The following is a 17650-nucleotide window of genomic DNA, read 5'->3' on the forward strand; positions in this document are numbered from 1 at the left end:
TCATGCGTGTGCTACCTTGCTGGCGGTGGAGGCACTGTGGAGGCTGTCCTGTGACTTGCTGCTGGTTAAGGAGGACTTGCAACTCCGATCTCTCTGTCTCTGCCTGCACTCCAGGCAGTTCCTAACCGCCACACAACATACTGAACGAGACAGAGAGGTAGAGGAAAAAAACAGGTAAGTATAGTGTAATGGAGTCGGCTTTTACATTTCAAGAAAAAACAAACAGGGGATGTCCTGAAGTCATGCATGTCATGACTGCAGCGTGTATAAGCATTTATTTAAAGCACACATACATGCACCCATACATTACAAACAAAGAACGATTTTTATTTTGTGATGTGATCATTTCTCTGCCCTACATCAGAAATGACATTACAATATGGTGTAGCAGAAATGTAAGGTCATCCTAGAAATACTCCACTTACAATAATCTAAGAAATTAAGTAAACTGATGTGCTCTGCCAGCAATCAAATATTTCTGTGAGAAAAACCACTTGATTATAAAACACTGAACAAGTCAATAATCAGCTAATTAACCAATCACTGGAGCTCTCAAACTGAGGAACTGCCTTCCATCTTTCCTCCTTAGAAAGGTACAGCGACAGAAAGACTCAGAGATTAAATATAAGTAATCTGGATCCACTGGAAGCACCCTGTGATGAACCTCCTACTGAGGCGGTCGTGGCCTGCTTTCACCGGCTAAAGCAGCTCACCTGGGTTTTCCACTCAAGTTCATGTTTGTTTTCTCTCTAATGAATGTTTTATTTACATAAACCTCTTGCATGGATTCCTTTTTAGTCAGCTTGAGCCAGCTTGTAAAAAATGGGGGTCATCTGGGATTGAGACCTGGGATTTGTCACAAGCTGCTAAATGATAAAAAGGTGGTCCACAACAGAGACAGCCAATTATTAGCAAGAGTTAGCCAGGACTGCCTCCAACATGGTGTAAAGGGAATCAACAATTATTTTGGAATGAAAGCTTGTTGCGGTTATTTTGCCAATTAGCAAAAAATGAATTTGTTTTTTTATTTTCAAATCTCCAGTGGTTGTCCCTCTCTTTCTCTAAGCTCTCTACCCAAGGTGCCTCCAATTCCCCAAAACCTGAATTGGCTAAGCAGATAAAAATGGATGGACTTATCTACAGTATATCTGTATAATTTAAAAATACTTATTCCAATAGCGATAAACAAAAAAGCATTTTAAACCTCAGGGAAATAAAAACTGGCATATTTTCATATGTTTAACTTTAAAACTACACATTTAATTTGAAAACTGTTCAGTAATCTTAATGCTGACATAAGTAACTTTCAGTTCCAGTCATATGCAACAAGGCCATGAAGCAGTTTGTTTTTTTGCACGAGCCTTCAGAAGCTGATAGTTGCCAAAACACAACAGCTGCCTTATAATTTAGCTTGACCTGGTCACCCATGCTCCTCCTGCGGCCCTCGTAGTTGAGAACTGCTGGTCTCGACTAAGAATCAGCTCATCTAAACATTTTATAAACACTGAAGAGATTCAACTCGGACGCACCGAGGCGGAGGCACTGCCTCATCAGTCCTCCTGACGACATGTTCTTCTCCGCTTCAATCTCACTGAAGTTGAGGGAGCTGGCAAACACCAGCACGTCCACCATGGCCATGAGACGAGAGAGGAAAGTGACGGCCGTCTCTGAAGACATCCCCTGCGTCGCCTCGATGTTCTCCAACTCCGTCTGCGAAAGAGGGAAAACACAACACGTGCTCGCCAGTTATTCAGTGAAAAACTGGCACTTAAACACAACGCACTGGATGCTCTCAGAAGTTAGGAGGGATGAAGAAATCCTGAGTTATCTTATTATTTTAACAAACAACAGAAAAAACCTATGCAGTCGCGCCTTGCAATGAGCAGGACCAAAACGGTCACGGCTGGCTGTTGCACAACAAACACGGAAGGCAACCTTGAGTGTCATGCTGGTTTAGTGAAAAACATACTTATAATGATGACGTTTGGCAACATGAGGTGTTCTACAAAACACAAAGTACAGCCTGGTGACACACATATCATGGTGACAGTGGGGTTGTGGCAAAGACAGTGTGGGTTTTTAGCATTAACAGCAGTAGTGTGGACACACTTGGGCTAGCCTTGAATATCTTATGGGCCCCTTGATTTATCAAACTGTGGTGCGACTACATTGAAAATCTGAAGGCAGCATTGCAGGGGTCAAAACCAAGCGGTGTAGTTTTCTGTGTCTCTGCTTCAGTAAGCAGGACGTGCAGGGCTGTGGAGAGCTGACAGCGCAAGCATCTGGTGGCTCATCAGAGCAAGTGAGCACAGACATTTTGGGGGATAACAGACACACAAGGTGAAGACAGAAGGGCTTGGGTTGGTGCTCTTAGCTCTTCTGGTGATGATGAGAGTCTCAAGCTCTTTACGCACCTCTCCCCCTGCGCCTCCTCCCCCAGGAACAGGGGTCACCTCCTCTCCCTTTGACCCCCTCTGGGGTCCGGCTCCTCCTGCCTTCTTTAGCGTTGATACAAATGGGACAGGCTTAGCAGATGAAACCCCCAAGGACGTTTGGAAATACTCTCTCTCGTAAAATATATAAGCAGACTATATACCCCCCAAATAATCTTCTCCCTTTTGTTTCTTATTGATCCATGCTGTGGCTTTTTAGGCTTTTTCACCCCCTATATATTCACATAGTATTCTAACTGGGTTGACATACTTAATCTTTATGAACAGAGACTAAGAAATCAATAGATTTAGACAATATAAGGTAAGCAGCAGAGGAGCACAACACGCAGAAACACTATGGATGTCAGACAAGCAAGGGTTAGTGTCAGTCACAATGGTTAATAAACCAGAGCTAAGTATTAGTAGAATAGAAAAAGAGGAAGAAACTGCAAACTTACAGTGTTGGCACTACTCTTAGAATTCTGCACATGCAAAACAGACAAAAACAGAGAGAAAAAAAGACAAGAAAATACACAAAACACATGTAACACAGAGAGGAAAAGAAAGGTTAAAATGCAAAAACGCTTAAAACAATAGGCTATCAAGCTAACGAAAACGGTTAATTGAAGGGATTAGAACTAAATATTGTTAAGAAGGGTTAGGTTGACAGTTGCACATACTGGTTTAATTGGGAGTTAAATTCGTTTACAAGTCTTTTTTTTATTTTATTTTGTCTACTGTGATTTTCTAGATTAATTCAGGGAAATAGCCCTATCAAGGCACACAAGATCTGTGCTGCAAGGGGAACTAAAAAAACCACACACACATACAAAAAAAAAAAAAAAAAAAGTCTGTGTGGGCTTTAACGCTCCAGTAACAGGCCTGTGAAAGAGCTGTCGACCTGCAGTTTTCCCTCCTACCACAGAGGGGTGCAGAAGAGCCACTTACGGAAGGGGAGGTGGCAGCAGACAGGAGAGGCAGAATGCCTCCACAGGCAATGATGATGTTGTCCACCATCTGAGAAATGAGGTGGATCGTGTTGTGGACGAAGATGATGTTTTCATTGCTGTTCACAAAGTCCATCACCGACTTCGTGGAGTGGCTGGAAGAGAATAAAATGCAAACCGTTTGAAAGTAAGACATAGTTTCTAACAGGAAAACACAATATAGCTGTCACATGAATCAGATCTTTAGCATAATCAGTTTATTTAAAACGAGGCGTAAAATGACTAAAAATGGTCAACTAACACACACCTGGCGAACACAGCATCGAACTCACCTCCTCCACACATGCACATCTGTCTCCAGGGCAAACAGCAGGTCAGTGAGCAACCTCTGGTGCATTGGAGACCATTTGAATTCTGGGATTCGGAACATGGTCGTACGCGGGCCTGGGCTGAACTGACGCCGCTGCTCCTCCGTCATGGGCATACCCCTGAAACCCAAATCAACGCGTAGGTCCCTCTCCAACTGGGCTGCAGTGCGACCGTGGAGGGCCTGTAACAGTTGTTGAATAAGCAAGTGAAGCTCATTTGGTCTAATATAAGACTTGGCATACACGCATCGATGAAATTCATTTCATTTAAGGTGTCAAAACCACAGGAAAAAAGCCCCCCAAAAAACACAGAAGACTCTCATTGTGCATTCACTGATCGGTTGCTGAAACTTAGCTCGTGTGTGGGCAGCTTCTCAGCTTTTTGGCCGGGAAAACAGGACTGCTGCTGAACTGTTTATTTTAATCACAACACAAATCACATTGGACAGGGTAGAGAGGCAGGCTTGTGACCAGTGGCTCACTTGTTCAGTCCTTAAACTGAGAGGATAAATCTCAGTGGGGGAGGTGAAAAAGCACTTTCCCCAGCTTTCTGTGATTTTATTACCCAAAATTCCAACAAGCAAGGGTAGCATAATGAGGCACTGCAGCCACTTGAAAGTCATGAGGTATTAGATGAAAGACAATAGGTATTAATGTGATTTATAAGGATGATTACACACTTTTTTCTATTTTTATTTTAATGCATTCACATTATAATTTTTTTTAACATTTTGATAAATGCAGCGAAGGAAATAAAAAAAATCACTCATATGTGCAGGATAACACCTCATGGCAGAGTTACTTAGTTTATTTGCTGACCAGTGTGTACACAACATGTGAGGAGCTCCCTCTTAACCAGCTGAACACACTTAAACACACCTGAGTGGTTGCAGTAGTTTGGATCTTCTTTGTGTCCTTGTCTTTCCCATCATCTGACCTCTCTGTGTCAGAGGTGGTGCTGGCTGTATCTCCTCCAGTCTTAAGCCCTGCAGTCTCTCCGTCTGCACCGTCTGTGCCCTCTCCCTCTGGGAAATCTGGTCTAGAGGTTCCCTGGGTCTGGCTCTCAGCCTCAGCAATTGAGCTGATGTCAGCAAGAGGGCTTTGGATTTTGAAGGGCCCATCCTCTGGAAGTTCCCCGGTAGTGTGGCTTTGGGTTTGTGTTAAATCAGAGCCGCAGCTGGTCATGTGGGCCAGCAGGCTGAGGTCATCACTAGCGCTGGTGGTGGAGTGAGCTGGGGCTGGGCCGGATGGAGTGGGCTGATCTGGACTGGGCAGTACAAGGGGGTCTGTGGCTGCCAAAGCTGGAAGCAACTTCTCATCAACCTGGAAGGAATGAATGGGGAAAAATGGGAAAACAGTACAGCTTCAGGTTTGAGGAAAACTTAGAAACATTATTTGGGAGAGTAAAAAGGACTAAGAAGGATTAGGCAGCACAGTAATACTAATCCTACCTTACTGAAGAGAAATCCGTTGTTGCTCGGGACACTGTCTTTCTCATCCGCCAATGTGATGAGGGGACCCATGTTCCCATCATCATCCAGGCTGACTCCTGAAAGCCCGAGGTTTGTCCCCATTCCAACCCCCGAACCAGATGTGTCATCTTTAGGTGCCAGATTCCCATTTAGGTTCTGAACCACACTGCAATAAGCACTGTCCAAGAGAGAATCTACCTCAACCAGAGGTCCATTTTCCATTCCTCCCCCACCTCCTCCACCTACACTTCCACCAAGACCTTCAGGAGAGAGGTCCAGGTCATCCAGCTTTACTTCCGTGGCTTCTACTTTCTCTGCTTTAATGTCTACCAGAAGGTCATGGACCTCCACTCTCACGCCTGGACCTGCACTTTGCTCCCCAGGTGTAAGTGCTTCTCCGTTAGGTCTCTTCACCGCGCCTTCTGCGAGGAGGTTGCGTGAGTCTGCGCCGGCCCCCTCGCTGTACTCCGCCTCACTCTCAGGTGTCTGCGTCTGGGAGTTGTCATCGATCTCCAAGTTGCCATTGACGACAGGCGCAGGTGTGGCAGAGAGGCCGGAGATGGTGGAAACTGAGCCTTTCTTTCCCTTCTTCATGTTTTCCTCCTCCTGTCGCTGGTACTCCTCATACATCTTCGCCAAATACTCCTTATGGGCTTCATAGGTCACCTGTGACAGATGGTAGATTATAACTGGTAATGTTATCGGCACACAAGCACTAACAAAAGTGAATCTTCACATCAATAGCCACACGGTAGTCCAAAGGAGACTCATAGATCATTTACACCAAAGTGCAGAAAACTGGGACACTAGCCTTCCGGGGCCATTAGACCATTACCCATAATGCCCCTTCACTTTTACCCCGAGATGAGAAAAAAGGGCGAGTTAAAGTTCTGTCACTGAACAGTGAAAAGAGAGGTGATCAGTTTCTGAAAGTGTCTCAATGCTGGGTCATTCTGGCCCTGGAAGATGTTGAAACAACACATAACAGTGGTCAAATTGCACAAATCACCAGGTTTCTGTACAGCTTATAAGCAGCTTGAATCAGAATATCAGCACCTGGAAAATCCCCATTAATATCTGCTCATTTGTAGCCAAACAGCAGACAAGAAAGTCAAGCTCAACCGGCAGTGCTGCACAACATCTGTCATCAGTGGCAGCCCACATGAGCTTAAGCCCTATCTAAGGCTCCTATTGGACAATCTCCCATTAGCTCGCTTGCAGTTGTTACCGATCTGCAAGCCACTTTGCACTCCCCTCTACTACAGCTCCTCCTTTTTATTTGCCATTTCTGATTTTTACTAATGTCACGTTTGCTTTTATTGACACCTTCACTGCTCTTGCTCGGTCTTATTGCCAATCTCGCCATCTTTGGCATTCATGTATGTACATGGAAGGCTTTGGAAGTCCCAGGACAGAGACATACCACCAAATCTAAAATACAGCAGAAATAACATAATCGAAATAACAAGCTATACTTGTACTAAACGAAATAAGACTACTGGGAACTGTTATTGAATTGTGCATGTCCCACTCTTACCTTGGAGTGTGCTATTGAAAGGGTGTCCACCCAGACCCTCCATCCTCCCCATTCGTATTTGATGGCATGGTAGAGAAGGATCCTAAATATGTTGTACACCATCTCGGTTATTTTCTGCTCTTCTGGGTTCTTGGGGTTGATGTATCCGAGGGAGAACATCCAGTCCTGCCACACGGAGCACTGCAGCAAGCAGCTGGTGCACAAAACAGGCAGCATGTGAGATGAGCTGTAGCATGAGTTTGATTTCAAAATAAAAGCCACAGTGAGGAGCTAATGAACACGGCTGGATAAGTGCAGGTACAGTGATTTGTGTGCTTTTTACCGGCGATTCTCGCGGCTGTTACTGAAGAGTTTTATCATGTCAGAAAGAAAAAGTCTCCTGACTTCCATCAGCTCCACACTGGGACTGGAGTTCTTCAGCAAGGTGGCCACCACTTTCAGAATCACTGGGTGTGAGGTAAAAAGAAAACCAAGTAAAGGGAAGAGAAGAACAAGATGAGAGAGAAGGAGAAGCAAATACTTTTAAAGCATTTGGAAGGAGATCAAGAAGTGGAAGATGGCAGCAGTGTCAGCTTCTCAATTTACGCTTTGTTGTTTGTTTACTCGCATTAAGAAAAGGCAAAACAAACAAAACACTCCATTACTGGCAGACCAAAGACCGCAGAGAGACACAGATGCGAGGTGAAGTGCTTATGCACTTACTGGGATTCTGGATCTTGACAGTGGAGTCGGGGTCTGGGTGTGGTTTGTGAACAACCTGAGTGCAGACCTGCTCAGTCAGAATCTGCACGGTTAGAAGATTGACAGTAGTCATTAAATTATAAACACACAGATCCCAACAACTCAGATCCGATGGCTTGATCCATTGTAATATTTACTGACATTCACCTACCTCGTACAGAGTATTGTAGGTGGTGATAGAGACGGTGTTGGTGTGCATCATCAGCCTCTCTCCCAGCAGCGTGAATAGGCTGTGTGTGTGCATGATCTCAACCTTTCTCCTGCAGGGAAACAAACACACACATTTGTAAAGGCTTTATGACAGTTGAAACTGACACTGATTGTCACTGACCGGGTGACGGTCTGATATTGGCAGGTGGCACCATGTGGCCCTGTCAGCGATGATGGGACCAGAGAGGATACGAATTGAATACCAACAAGAGAAATTAACAAGAGGCATTAACAATACGACGACACCATAGGAGGCAGCGGGGCAATGCTCATATGGCTGTGAATGATTAACTTTTATTAGTTACCTTGCCGGTGGGTAAAAATTGTGCTTATAAGAGGGTTTAAACTTGAGAGGCTCAGGAATCAGGGATGAATAACTTCTGAGTATTTTACAATTGAATTAAATGAATAATGCTTGAAGCGCCTTCATATTCCTGACCAAAGCCTTTGGAGGATTTAATCACACGCGCATATACAGTCAAAATAATGAGTCACTTTAGCTACTATTGTGCCGTTTTAAATGATATTTTCCAAAAACATACTCTCATTTAGAGAAATTGGTTTTGACATCAGCTCAAACTTCCAACTTTGTTTAAAAAAATGGAATAAACTCGAGGCAAAATGGCTTATAAATAAAAGCATCGTCTATATACCTGGCTGTCATAATAAGGCAAGTCTATAGATTCAGTGTAACCGTACTCAAGAAGCTGTTACCGAGTCTGGCAGGCTATTGTAGAGGATGGCAGTGAAGACGACTACGACAGGTATTAAACTACCGTGCTGTTGAAAAGTCTTGAGCTACTCCTCATTTCTTTATATTTTGCAGGGAAAATGGAAAAAAGATCCAGCGATTTACTGAAACGTGCAAACACACATGGAAGTACACTGTTTGTACAATTCTGAGCCAAAATTTGTTGTAATTTCTTTAAGTAGTCTTCAGGAATAGAATAATTCTTGAAGCACATTTGAAACTCTTCTGTGGATGTTTGCTGCCTTTTATTCTGTTCTCTCCCACGATGATCCCACACTTCAGTAATGTTGAGGTCCGCGCTCTGGGGAGACCAATCCATGACTAACAGTCTCCCATCCATACATGCTTTCACTGCACTGACAGTGTATGGGACCACTGTCATTCTGGCAATTAAGGCTGCTTTCCAGGCGGCATTGCATGGTGGATCAAAATCTGGCGCGTTTCTGCATTTGTGCCACTGATTTTTAGTCCATTTCTTATGTAATTTGGCACAATTCACTCTTTTTTTTCCCGTTTCCTCAAGTATGGCTTCTTGACAGCCACCCTTCCACAGAGACCATTTCTGATGAGGTTTCAGGGAACAGTAGATGGATCAACTAGCTAGAGCTAGATCTACCAAGTCTTGTGTCAGTTTATTGCTGGATTTTCTCCTATTCCTTGACATGACTTTCAGATACTGCTGCAGATAGCTCAGCTGAACATGGTCAGGTACAAGGACTGGACTGAAAATGGCTGAAAAAGCAGCCAATTTCCAAAAGAACTTGGTAAACTTGAAAAGCCTGGAGAACTCAAGACCACTTTAAGGACTTGAGGGATGGCTCAAGACCTGCGCACAGTTCTGCATTATGCCGCATGATTAAAGTAGGCCATCTGCCTTTTAGGAGTAGCTGCACTTTGAGTTGACTGACAGCTGGAAAAAACCTTCCCAAGAAACACAGCAGCAGACGTGTATTTATTTAAATATAAAGTCGACAGCTACCTAGATCGCTCTTACAGTGGACATCGCATGAACTTTAAAGATTTTGCTCTGGCTACATCAGACATTTATATTCTAACATGCAGTTCTGCTGGGAAATGTCTAGATAAGTTCAGGGTAAGATAATCTTTCATTCAAAATGTCACTGGCTTTTAAGACGTTATCATAGCAGAACCCTGATTTTTTTATTGTGCTTTCTTTTTTAATATGAGAAATCAGATTATCAGTAAATCTAATACCACCTGACAATGTTCAGTATATTTAAGAATATTTGAAGATTATTAGGAAAAGCACTTTTTACTTTACTGTAACGTATGCATGATTGGCTTTACTATTTAATTTAAGACTGATGTACTGATTAGGATCGATATTAAATTTCCATATGCAGTGAAATGACATGTAGACTGAAAGGGGCAGCCCTACGGGATGTTTGGCTAAAGCAGATGTTAAGTAGGTGGGGGGCTGACGGTGCAGGGCTCAGGTGCATTATGGCAGCCTGCTCTCATGTCAGGCAGCGAGAGGCGCGGCTGTCACATGGGATGAATAAATCCCCCAGCATTCACTGCTGCTCATCAAGGTTCCACCTCCCTGCCAGTGCACACTGTCAAAAGGATTATTCCGCCTGGACATGATGACGAGGGCATTATCTTGGTGTACACACAAACAAACAGTCTTTCTAAGGTTCAGTGGAGACTGCACTGTTGCAGCTTTACTGCAGTGTCTTTCCACACACTCAAACCTACACTATGCGTGGCACATCTCCATCTCCCTCCACTGATGCAGCATTTTGGGGGGGGGTTTAGTAGTAAAAGATAAAAGGATTATAGGAAAATATCAAGTACTCCCTCACTTCAGTGCTGCAGAAAACCACACAAAGGAAATATACCAGGAAAGCTCAGCAAGCAGTACTGACTTGTGACCAAGGTGCTTGAGGAAGTAGCCCAGAACTTTGAGTGCCTGGACCCGGATACTCTCACTCTTAGAGGCCAGGAGCTTGCAGATTACCCTGTAACATGTGAGACAGAGTCACAGGTCAGAGAGACAGTTATAACATCTTTCTTTACTACAATAGCAAACATCAAGCAAACAAAAAAACAAGAGCAAAATTAGGGGTTCTTCACTGTGTAGTAAACACCTGCTGCCTGAAACTCAGCAAACATTCTTAAGAGTCACAGTTTGCAACACGAGCGCTGACTGAAACATTTTCTTCAAAGAAGCGTGCACACAGTACATCAAAAAAAAAAAAAAAAGAGGAACAAGCCACAGTTTGCAACTAGCTCTCTAGCAACAGAAGAATTACCATAGCAACCAAAAAGACATCCATGTGTCGTCGTGCTTTGGGGGAATTACAAGCACAGCAAGGGTACGTCTTTGAAAAAGGCTGCGTAGTTCGAGCTACTCGAGAAACATAATGTGAAACTACAGGAATTTTATCTGAATTAAACAATTAAACTAATACTATTGAGTAAATTTTAAATCTATGTCTAAATCTTTCACTGGTTTTAGAAAGGGGCTTCATACCAAAAACCAACACATTCTCCACACCCCCTTTCTATTACTGTAAAGCAGCCCACTGTGAAAACATTCACATTTTATGGATGATGAACAGAACAGACTGACACAAGGGTAATTACTAGAGTGGTGCTGATATATCAGTATCAGGATTTATAACATCCAATAAATGAAACTTTAAAAAGTAAAGAGATGGGAGAAACACCCTTCAACCACGAATACTGACATTGCACAGTTTGTCCACCAGAGGGCACAGGCGTTTGCAACACCACAAATAAAACCAGCTAGGCAGTCAGGCAGAGCATAAGTAATATTTGGCTTTTGAATATCTACACATATCAAATTTTAGGAAAAAAAACTGGCCAATATGTCAGATATATAAATGACCAAATATTGATCTTAAAAATCCTATATCAGTCGGGCTCATCCCATCTCAGTTTTCCCACATTCAATTAGTCTGCTGTTACAAAGGATCTCTTCTTATGAATCAAAGAAACACATCCGCCCACCTACCACCTTAATGCAATGCCTTTGTTAGTAAGAAGGCCCCAATGATGATTCTGACCTCTGGCTCGATGAATTTAACCTTTCGGACAACAGGTCCTTTTCTTTCTGAACAATTTGCAACGCAATTCTTACTGGTACAGAAGTGAAAAGTCAAACATCGATGGCCTAATTTCCTGCAATCTTCACACTTCAGCAGGTCACATTCGAACTTTTGTTGGTGTATGCCTTGATTTGACCGACCTGCTCTTAAACATTTATTTCTGGCTGCTCCCTTGTCACAAGGGGTCGCCACAGTGGGTGGGCCAGCGTGTTTGACTTTTAAACCAGGTGCCCTTCCTGACACAACTCCAAAAACGACTTGTTTCTCCAGCAATCTTTGGTTTGCCAAGCAAATGTGTAATTCACTACACTATGGAGACACTTGTTAAATATCCTACTACAATATACTAAATCTCTATTTGTTTCTTTGTCCCCAAACTCCTCCTATACCACCAGGAGCTGAGCAACCAAACTTGGCACATAGGTAAATCTTAGACCCCCGAAGGTTCTTATCTACATCAGATAATATAACATCATCATGTTGCCTTCTAGCCACCTGCCAACAGGTTAAAATGGTCAGCTTTTAGCGTTTATACACCTACATCACCCTTTAAAAGCATTGTACAATTTTTATTTTATGACACTAACCTTTAACTCGTCTACAAAAGTTAAATTATGCATGTTGAAATTATGACGCTATCATGCTGCCTGGCAACCAAGTAGCAATTTGTTAAACTGCCATATTTTCAACCTTTATGCACCTATAAAACCTTATGAAAGCATCCTGTCGTTTTAATTTCAAACAATAAATTGCCAAGAAAGAAACTAAAATGATTTTTAATGTATAAACCACATCTACCATTCCTATTCTTTTAAAAGTTTGCCAAGGAGGCAAATAGTAATAATAATAAGAAACACAACACCTATGACGCAGCAGTTTGGGGATTTATGAAAGATATTACACTTTTCTGAATGAACACTATCTACTTCAATTAAATTATTCATAATAAATCATGGGTTTTCTTATAACAAAATAATATATAATACTAATATAGATATCGACATAGATGCATATGGATGCCTATGTTGACACAAACAGCATAGCTCTAACCATAAACTTATTTTTTCAGGTTCTGGTGTTGTGTAAAACCTTTTTAATATGTATGCAGATGTGTGAGCAGCATTCACCTTATGCCGTTTCTCTGGTCAAATGCGGGGATCATGGACGCCGGGTGTTCAGACATAAGGGCCACTAACAGCTGGAGCACGTCGTGAATATTCTCATCCTGCAAAGAAAGGAAAGATGAAGCAGGTGAGATGGAGAAAGCCCTGTGGGACAGACGGACACAGGGTTAAGAGGACAAAGAGAGTTGTAAGGGTGGACGCGGAGGGGGTGGATTACAGAATGGCAGGTGGTATTTCAGAGCAAGAATAGATATAATTGTTACAGAAGAGAACATTCTGTTCAGTTCATTGTTGCTCCATTTTTCATGCGGTCACAGCACTGAAGCTGACTCACACTCACTCGTTTAAGTGGACCATAACTTCAGCCCACAAATTATAATGCACATTTTGCCACCAGCTCCACTCAACCGCTCTCACAGTCTCTCCGTTTCCCTCTTTTGCCCTCTCTCAGTGTCTATTTTAATACAGAATTTAGCATTTACCTCATGCATGGTCAGTAGATAGTTGAGAATGCTCTGCAGCTCGTCCTCCTTCACGCCCCGATCCTGTGAAAACCAGACATTCAGTTAAACATTCGTGATCTCCTGTTGTTTTTTACCTCTTATTAACTACACACCGCTTCATTAATTCTGTTTCTGGCTGCATTTTTACCATGAAGCAGTAACAACCTCCTTACACACACACGCGCGCGCGCGCGCAAATGCAGGAACAAATCAATATCAGAGCGCACAAACACAAAAGCTACAGTGTTTTAGTCACGCTGCAAATCTATAATGCCATTCTCCACACACACATTTTAGATTAAGCCAACAGTCCCCAGGAGAAAAAAACAACAGAGGACATAATAGGAAAAGAAAGCTAAACAAGAAGCGATTTCTTGGATCTTATGCGATGAAGATCACGGTAAATCGGTTTCTCTCATTTTACCTTGAGTATGAGTTGTTTGAGGAAGAGGAGCATGAAGGCTCTGAGTGAGATGATCTCCTTTTGGGACGGTCGTGGTCCATCTAGACAAAGACGCGCAAACACAAAATTAATTTCCTGTTAAAAATACATTTTTACACTCGATAATGATCGGCTAAATAAGCCCACCACTGAGCCTTGGTGTTTACTGATATTGGATTTTATTAGGCTTCCTGGAGAGCAGAGAAAAACACGTTAACACAAACACGCTCGCACACACTCACTCTGCTATATGACTGTAAATAACTGTCATTAACTCTAGTGGCAATTTGGATATTTTATGATTGTACTAATCTAACGTATTACAGCAAAGACGCAGTAATTCACAAAAATGTGATCCAAACCAAACAACCGCTGTAATCCACTGTATATACTTTACAGCTTTGGTACTGGATGAGTTGTTTGCTGTGGTGGTTTACACACAGATAATCGAGCTAAAAAAACACAACAGTATTTTCCGTGTAAGTTTACTTTCACAGAAGGCAAAGAGCATGCCCTTATAAAAGGTCTTCATCCGATGCTTTGAAATACTCTGGTTTTAACTCAAGTGATGTTAACCAAGAAGAAGTCATGTGCAAAGCAAAACATTGAATTATTCTTTTAAGATGTATCTGTCCCACTGCGCAAGTGTCCAGTGAAGGGGGGCATGGCTACGCGGAGGCTGGAAGGGGAAGTAGAAGTTTTTGGAGGGTCGGTTTCTTCTTGTGTGGAGGAACGAAAGAAGGCAACCATTAAAGTTGGAGTTAACATACCAGTTGTGTGATTATTGGACTAACAATTCCACCACCTGAAAACACACCACAAACTGCAGTGTGATAAATGCATGAAGACCAAGAAAAACAGTGCAGTGCTTTGTAACGTGAACTGTCCATCGCGAACTCAAACGTCCGTAAAAACGAGCCTGTACAGTGCATCTGCAAATCCACCGAGCACACAAAGAAGCCCTTAAATAACCAACACATTCCCCTTCCATTAGGCCAAAAATGTGCACCCATTAAACACAGTGAGTAATGAAGGCTTCAGGAAAATGGTCAACATACTTGTCAAAAGACATGTTCTCCCCTTGAGCAATTATTTTTCCAATGTGGCAAAATCTGCACTGTATGCAGGAGGGAAAAGAGCTGTCGACTACTCTGCTACGAGTTTTAGTCACATCCATCACGCTGGTACGATGAATGAAGTGAAAGAGTTTCTATTATTTATCTGCATAGTTTAATTTATGAAGATTAACTTAATGTAGAACTATGTAAAGATGAAAGCAGCGCCCTGTTGATTTAATGCTGTGCCATTTTTTTTGTTTTTTAAACCAAATGATGCAAAAATGATTTAAAATGTATTTTTGAGAGCGGCACAGTGTGTCTCTTGTCCCGCATCCCTCCACTCATCCCCAACCAGTCACGACAGCTGGCCGCCTGTCCCTGACACTGGTTCTGCTGGAGTTTTTCCTTCCCCCTGTTACCGAGTTCTTGCTCATAGGGAGGTCATCTGATTGTTGGGTTTCTCTGTATTATTGTGCTGTCTTTACCTTGAAATATAAAGCAGGCTGAGGAGACTGTTGTGGTGACTTGGCGGAATATAACTAAAATTGAATTACTAAAGTTCTGTTAAGGTTCAGGAAAAGGTGCATGCTTTCTATAGCAGATACATCTAGAACTGGGCAACTTACACACACACATGCAAAAAGAGCAATAGTGTTTGTTTCTTCTGCGTCAAAGCTTCACAACTCTATCACTTTTAAAATGATTAAGACAAAAAAACTGACAACTCAGATGATGGCATTAAATTTTAATTGATGTAACTGTATTTCATTCTTTTTTTTTTAAGTGTTTAATGTGCACGTCAGATACAGTTGAATTTATAGCTGTGATGAATCGGCTCAAAACAGCTGCCAAATAACTAGCTAATGGAAAGCGGTGCCAGGAAGCCTAAAAATGCATTGATTTAGATCAAAACAAGAATGATATAAGACCCACCCTTCAAAAACAAGGACATTTATCCTCTGAATCCCACTGCAGTCAGATAAAGTTCCCTTCTTCCTTTCCTACTTTTTTTTTTTTTTACTTATTCTCCATTTTCCTCAACTACTCTATTTTTTGTATCGATGCCTTTAGCAACCAAGCACCCACAATGCAACCCAATAAACCTCAAATGCTACGTGTCCTCATCACTCCCGACAGAATTGTTCTGTTTATTAGAACCAGTAAACATTTATGATGTCCAGTTTGTGTGTATTTGTCATTTCACACGTTGCTGTGTCAGGGTGTTTGAAACTATCCCTTATTATGTATTCCTCAAAGGAAGAGAAATACAATCGCAAACAGTGTTTATTGTAAACGGAATAAAATGCACCACGTCCTCTCAGAAACAAGACTTGACCCACTGTTGCTTAGCCAGCAGAAGTAGGCTCACGAGAAACATAAAAGGCCGAGGGTGTGAAAGGAAGACGATGTGAAGCCTGTCCCTCCATTTCTTTGTCACGCTCTGCTGCCCTTCAATCACGCGAGTGTGTACGTGTTTCAGTCTGTTCTCCTGCTCTTCACGGAGCCAAAACATGACACCCAAGCAATCCACTGCGATCCATCATCCTTATCTGTCAAGCTGGTGCGTGTAGCCTGAACGGTGACACTGACCATCCATCATGTTTACCCAGCCACTCTGCATTAAATGACCAGGTGAAAGCGGTGTGAGTGGAACCTCCTTATTTAAAGCTCTTTTGTCATAAGACGCCTTGAATAAAGCTTATATTCTTCTAAACAGCTTTCCTTGGGCAGGTTTAATTACCATCACTTACTCTTTGAAATTAATTTTCGTCTTTGTGTGCTCCTAGTCTGGCTGCACAGTTTTATCTAGTCTAATTTACGATAACAAACGAGTAGTTTTTATTTTAACTGGATAATGGCAAGCTTTCGAGAGATAAAGAGGTTTAAAGTGGTGCGATTTTGTTCTGACTTTGGGCCCTTTGCCACAATTACACACACACAAACACACGCTTCAGATTTGATCTAAAAAGAAAATGAATTTCCTCAAGATTTGCCCATTTTACAACAATTAACACAAAGTACATAGAAAAAGTCACGGAAGTTGGCTGAACGAGGCTTAATACATAAAGAAAAAAGTGTATAGACAGAAAAAAAAAAGATTTGTCATGACTAAGACACTCACTGGCCACTTTATTAGGTATACCTGTCAGCTCATAACAATCTGAAGAATGGCCAGTTTACTTTGAGCTGACAGGAAGACAACAGTAACTCAAATAATCACTCGTCACAACCAAGGTATTATTGCAGAAGAGCATCTCTGACTGCAGATCGACTACAAGCAACAGAAGACCACACTGGGTTAATAGGGACAATTGAGATTAAACAAAAACTTGCCAAAATTGATAATCACCTGATCAATTCCGTTTTAATGACAAAATCAAAATTTAGTGTGAAACATGAACCTGAAAGCACGGCTCCATCCTGCCTTGTATATTCGGTTCAGACTGATGGTGGCACACTTCAGGTCCCTTGGTACCAACTGAGCATGGTTTAAACACCATGACTTGACTGACTATTGTTGCACACCATGTCCTTCAATTTAAGACCACAGTGTACCACCTTCTGACGGATACCACACCATGTCTCAAAGCTCAAATCATATCAAAATGCTTTATGAAACATGACAAGGAGTTCACCGTCATCAAATGGTCTCACCATTCACCAGATCCAGGCGAGCAAATTTGGGATGTGATGGAACAGAAGACTCATCACAACAAATCTGCAGCAACTCTTTGAGGCTATCACGTCAATGCAGAAAGAAAATGTCAGAGGACTTCCAGGACCTCATTGAATCTCTGACATGAAGAATTAAGGCAGCTCTGGAGGGAAAATGAGCTCCAGCCTGGTACTAACAAGTCGTACGTTAAGTGTCCGCTGAGTGTAATTCATTTAGAGCCCCTTCCTTTCTTTTTTTTTAAATTCAGTCTAGACATCTGATTATAGTTAATGCAATTTAAGAGCAAAAGACCC

At 42.2% G+C, this 17650-nt stretch overlaps 1 protein-coding gene across 19 annotated transcripts in view; it reads right to left on the minus strand.

Moving 5' to 3' along the window:
- nbeaa (neurobeachin a) overlaps positions 1–17650 on the minus strand; it is a 106474-nt gene that overhangs the window by 24505 nt on the left and 64319 nt on the right. For 13 of the 19 annotated variants that reach the window (XM_076889232.1, XM_076889243.1, XM_076889242.1 and 10 more), the window contains exons 14-29: positions 13605–13684; positions 13160–13222; positions 12681–12778; positions 10348–10440; positions 7649–7757; positions 7459–7540; positions 7079–7202; positions 6757–6949; positions 5199–5885; positions 4627–5070; positions 3712–3929; positions 3381–3534; positions 2891–2914; positions 2415–2498; positions 1530–1710; positions 16–140 (exon numbers count right to left, since the gene is read on the minus strand). In XM_076889232.1, coding sequence (XP_076745347.1) covers positions 16–140; positions 1530–1710; positions 2415–2498; positions 2891–2914; positions 3381–3534; positions 3712–3929; positions 4627–5070; positions 5199–5885; positions 6757–6949; positions 7079–7202; positions 7459–7540; positions 7649–7757; positions 10348–10440; positions 12681–12778; positions 13160–13222; positions 13605–13684 — 2759 coding nt within the window. The remainder of the gene's footprint in view (positions 1–15; positions 141–1529; positions 1711–2414; positions 2499–2890; positions 2915–3380; positions 3535–3711; positions 3930–4626; positions 5071–5198; positions 5886–6756; positions 6950–7078; positions 7203–7458; positions 7541–7648; positions 7758–10347; positions 10441–12680; positions 12779–13159; positions 13223–13604; positions 13685–17650) is intronic. The other 6 variants (XM_012918890.3, XM_076889244.1, XM_012918895.3 and 3 more) reach the window with 3 other exon arrangements.

This window comes from Maylandia zebra, linkage group LG10 (assembly GCF_041146795.1).
Source record: "Maylandia zebra isolate NMK-2024a linkage group LG10, Mzebra_GT3a, whole genome shotgun sequence".
In the NCBI taxonomy this organism is placed as follows: Eukaryota; Metazoa; Chordata; class Actinopteri; order Cichliformes; family Cichlidae; genus Maylandia; species Maylandia zebra.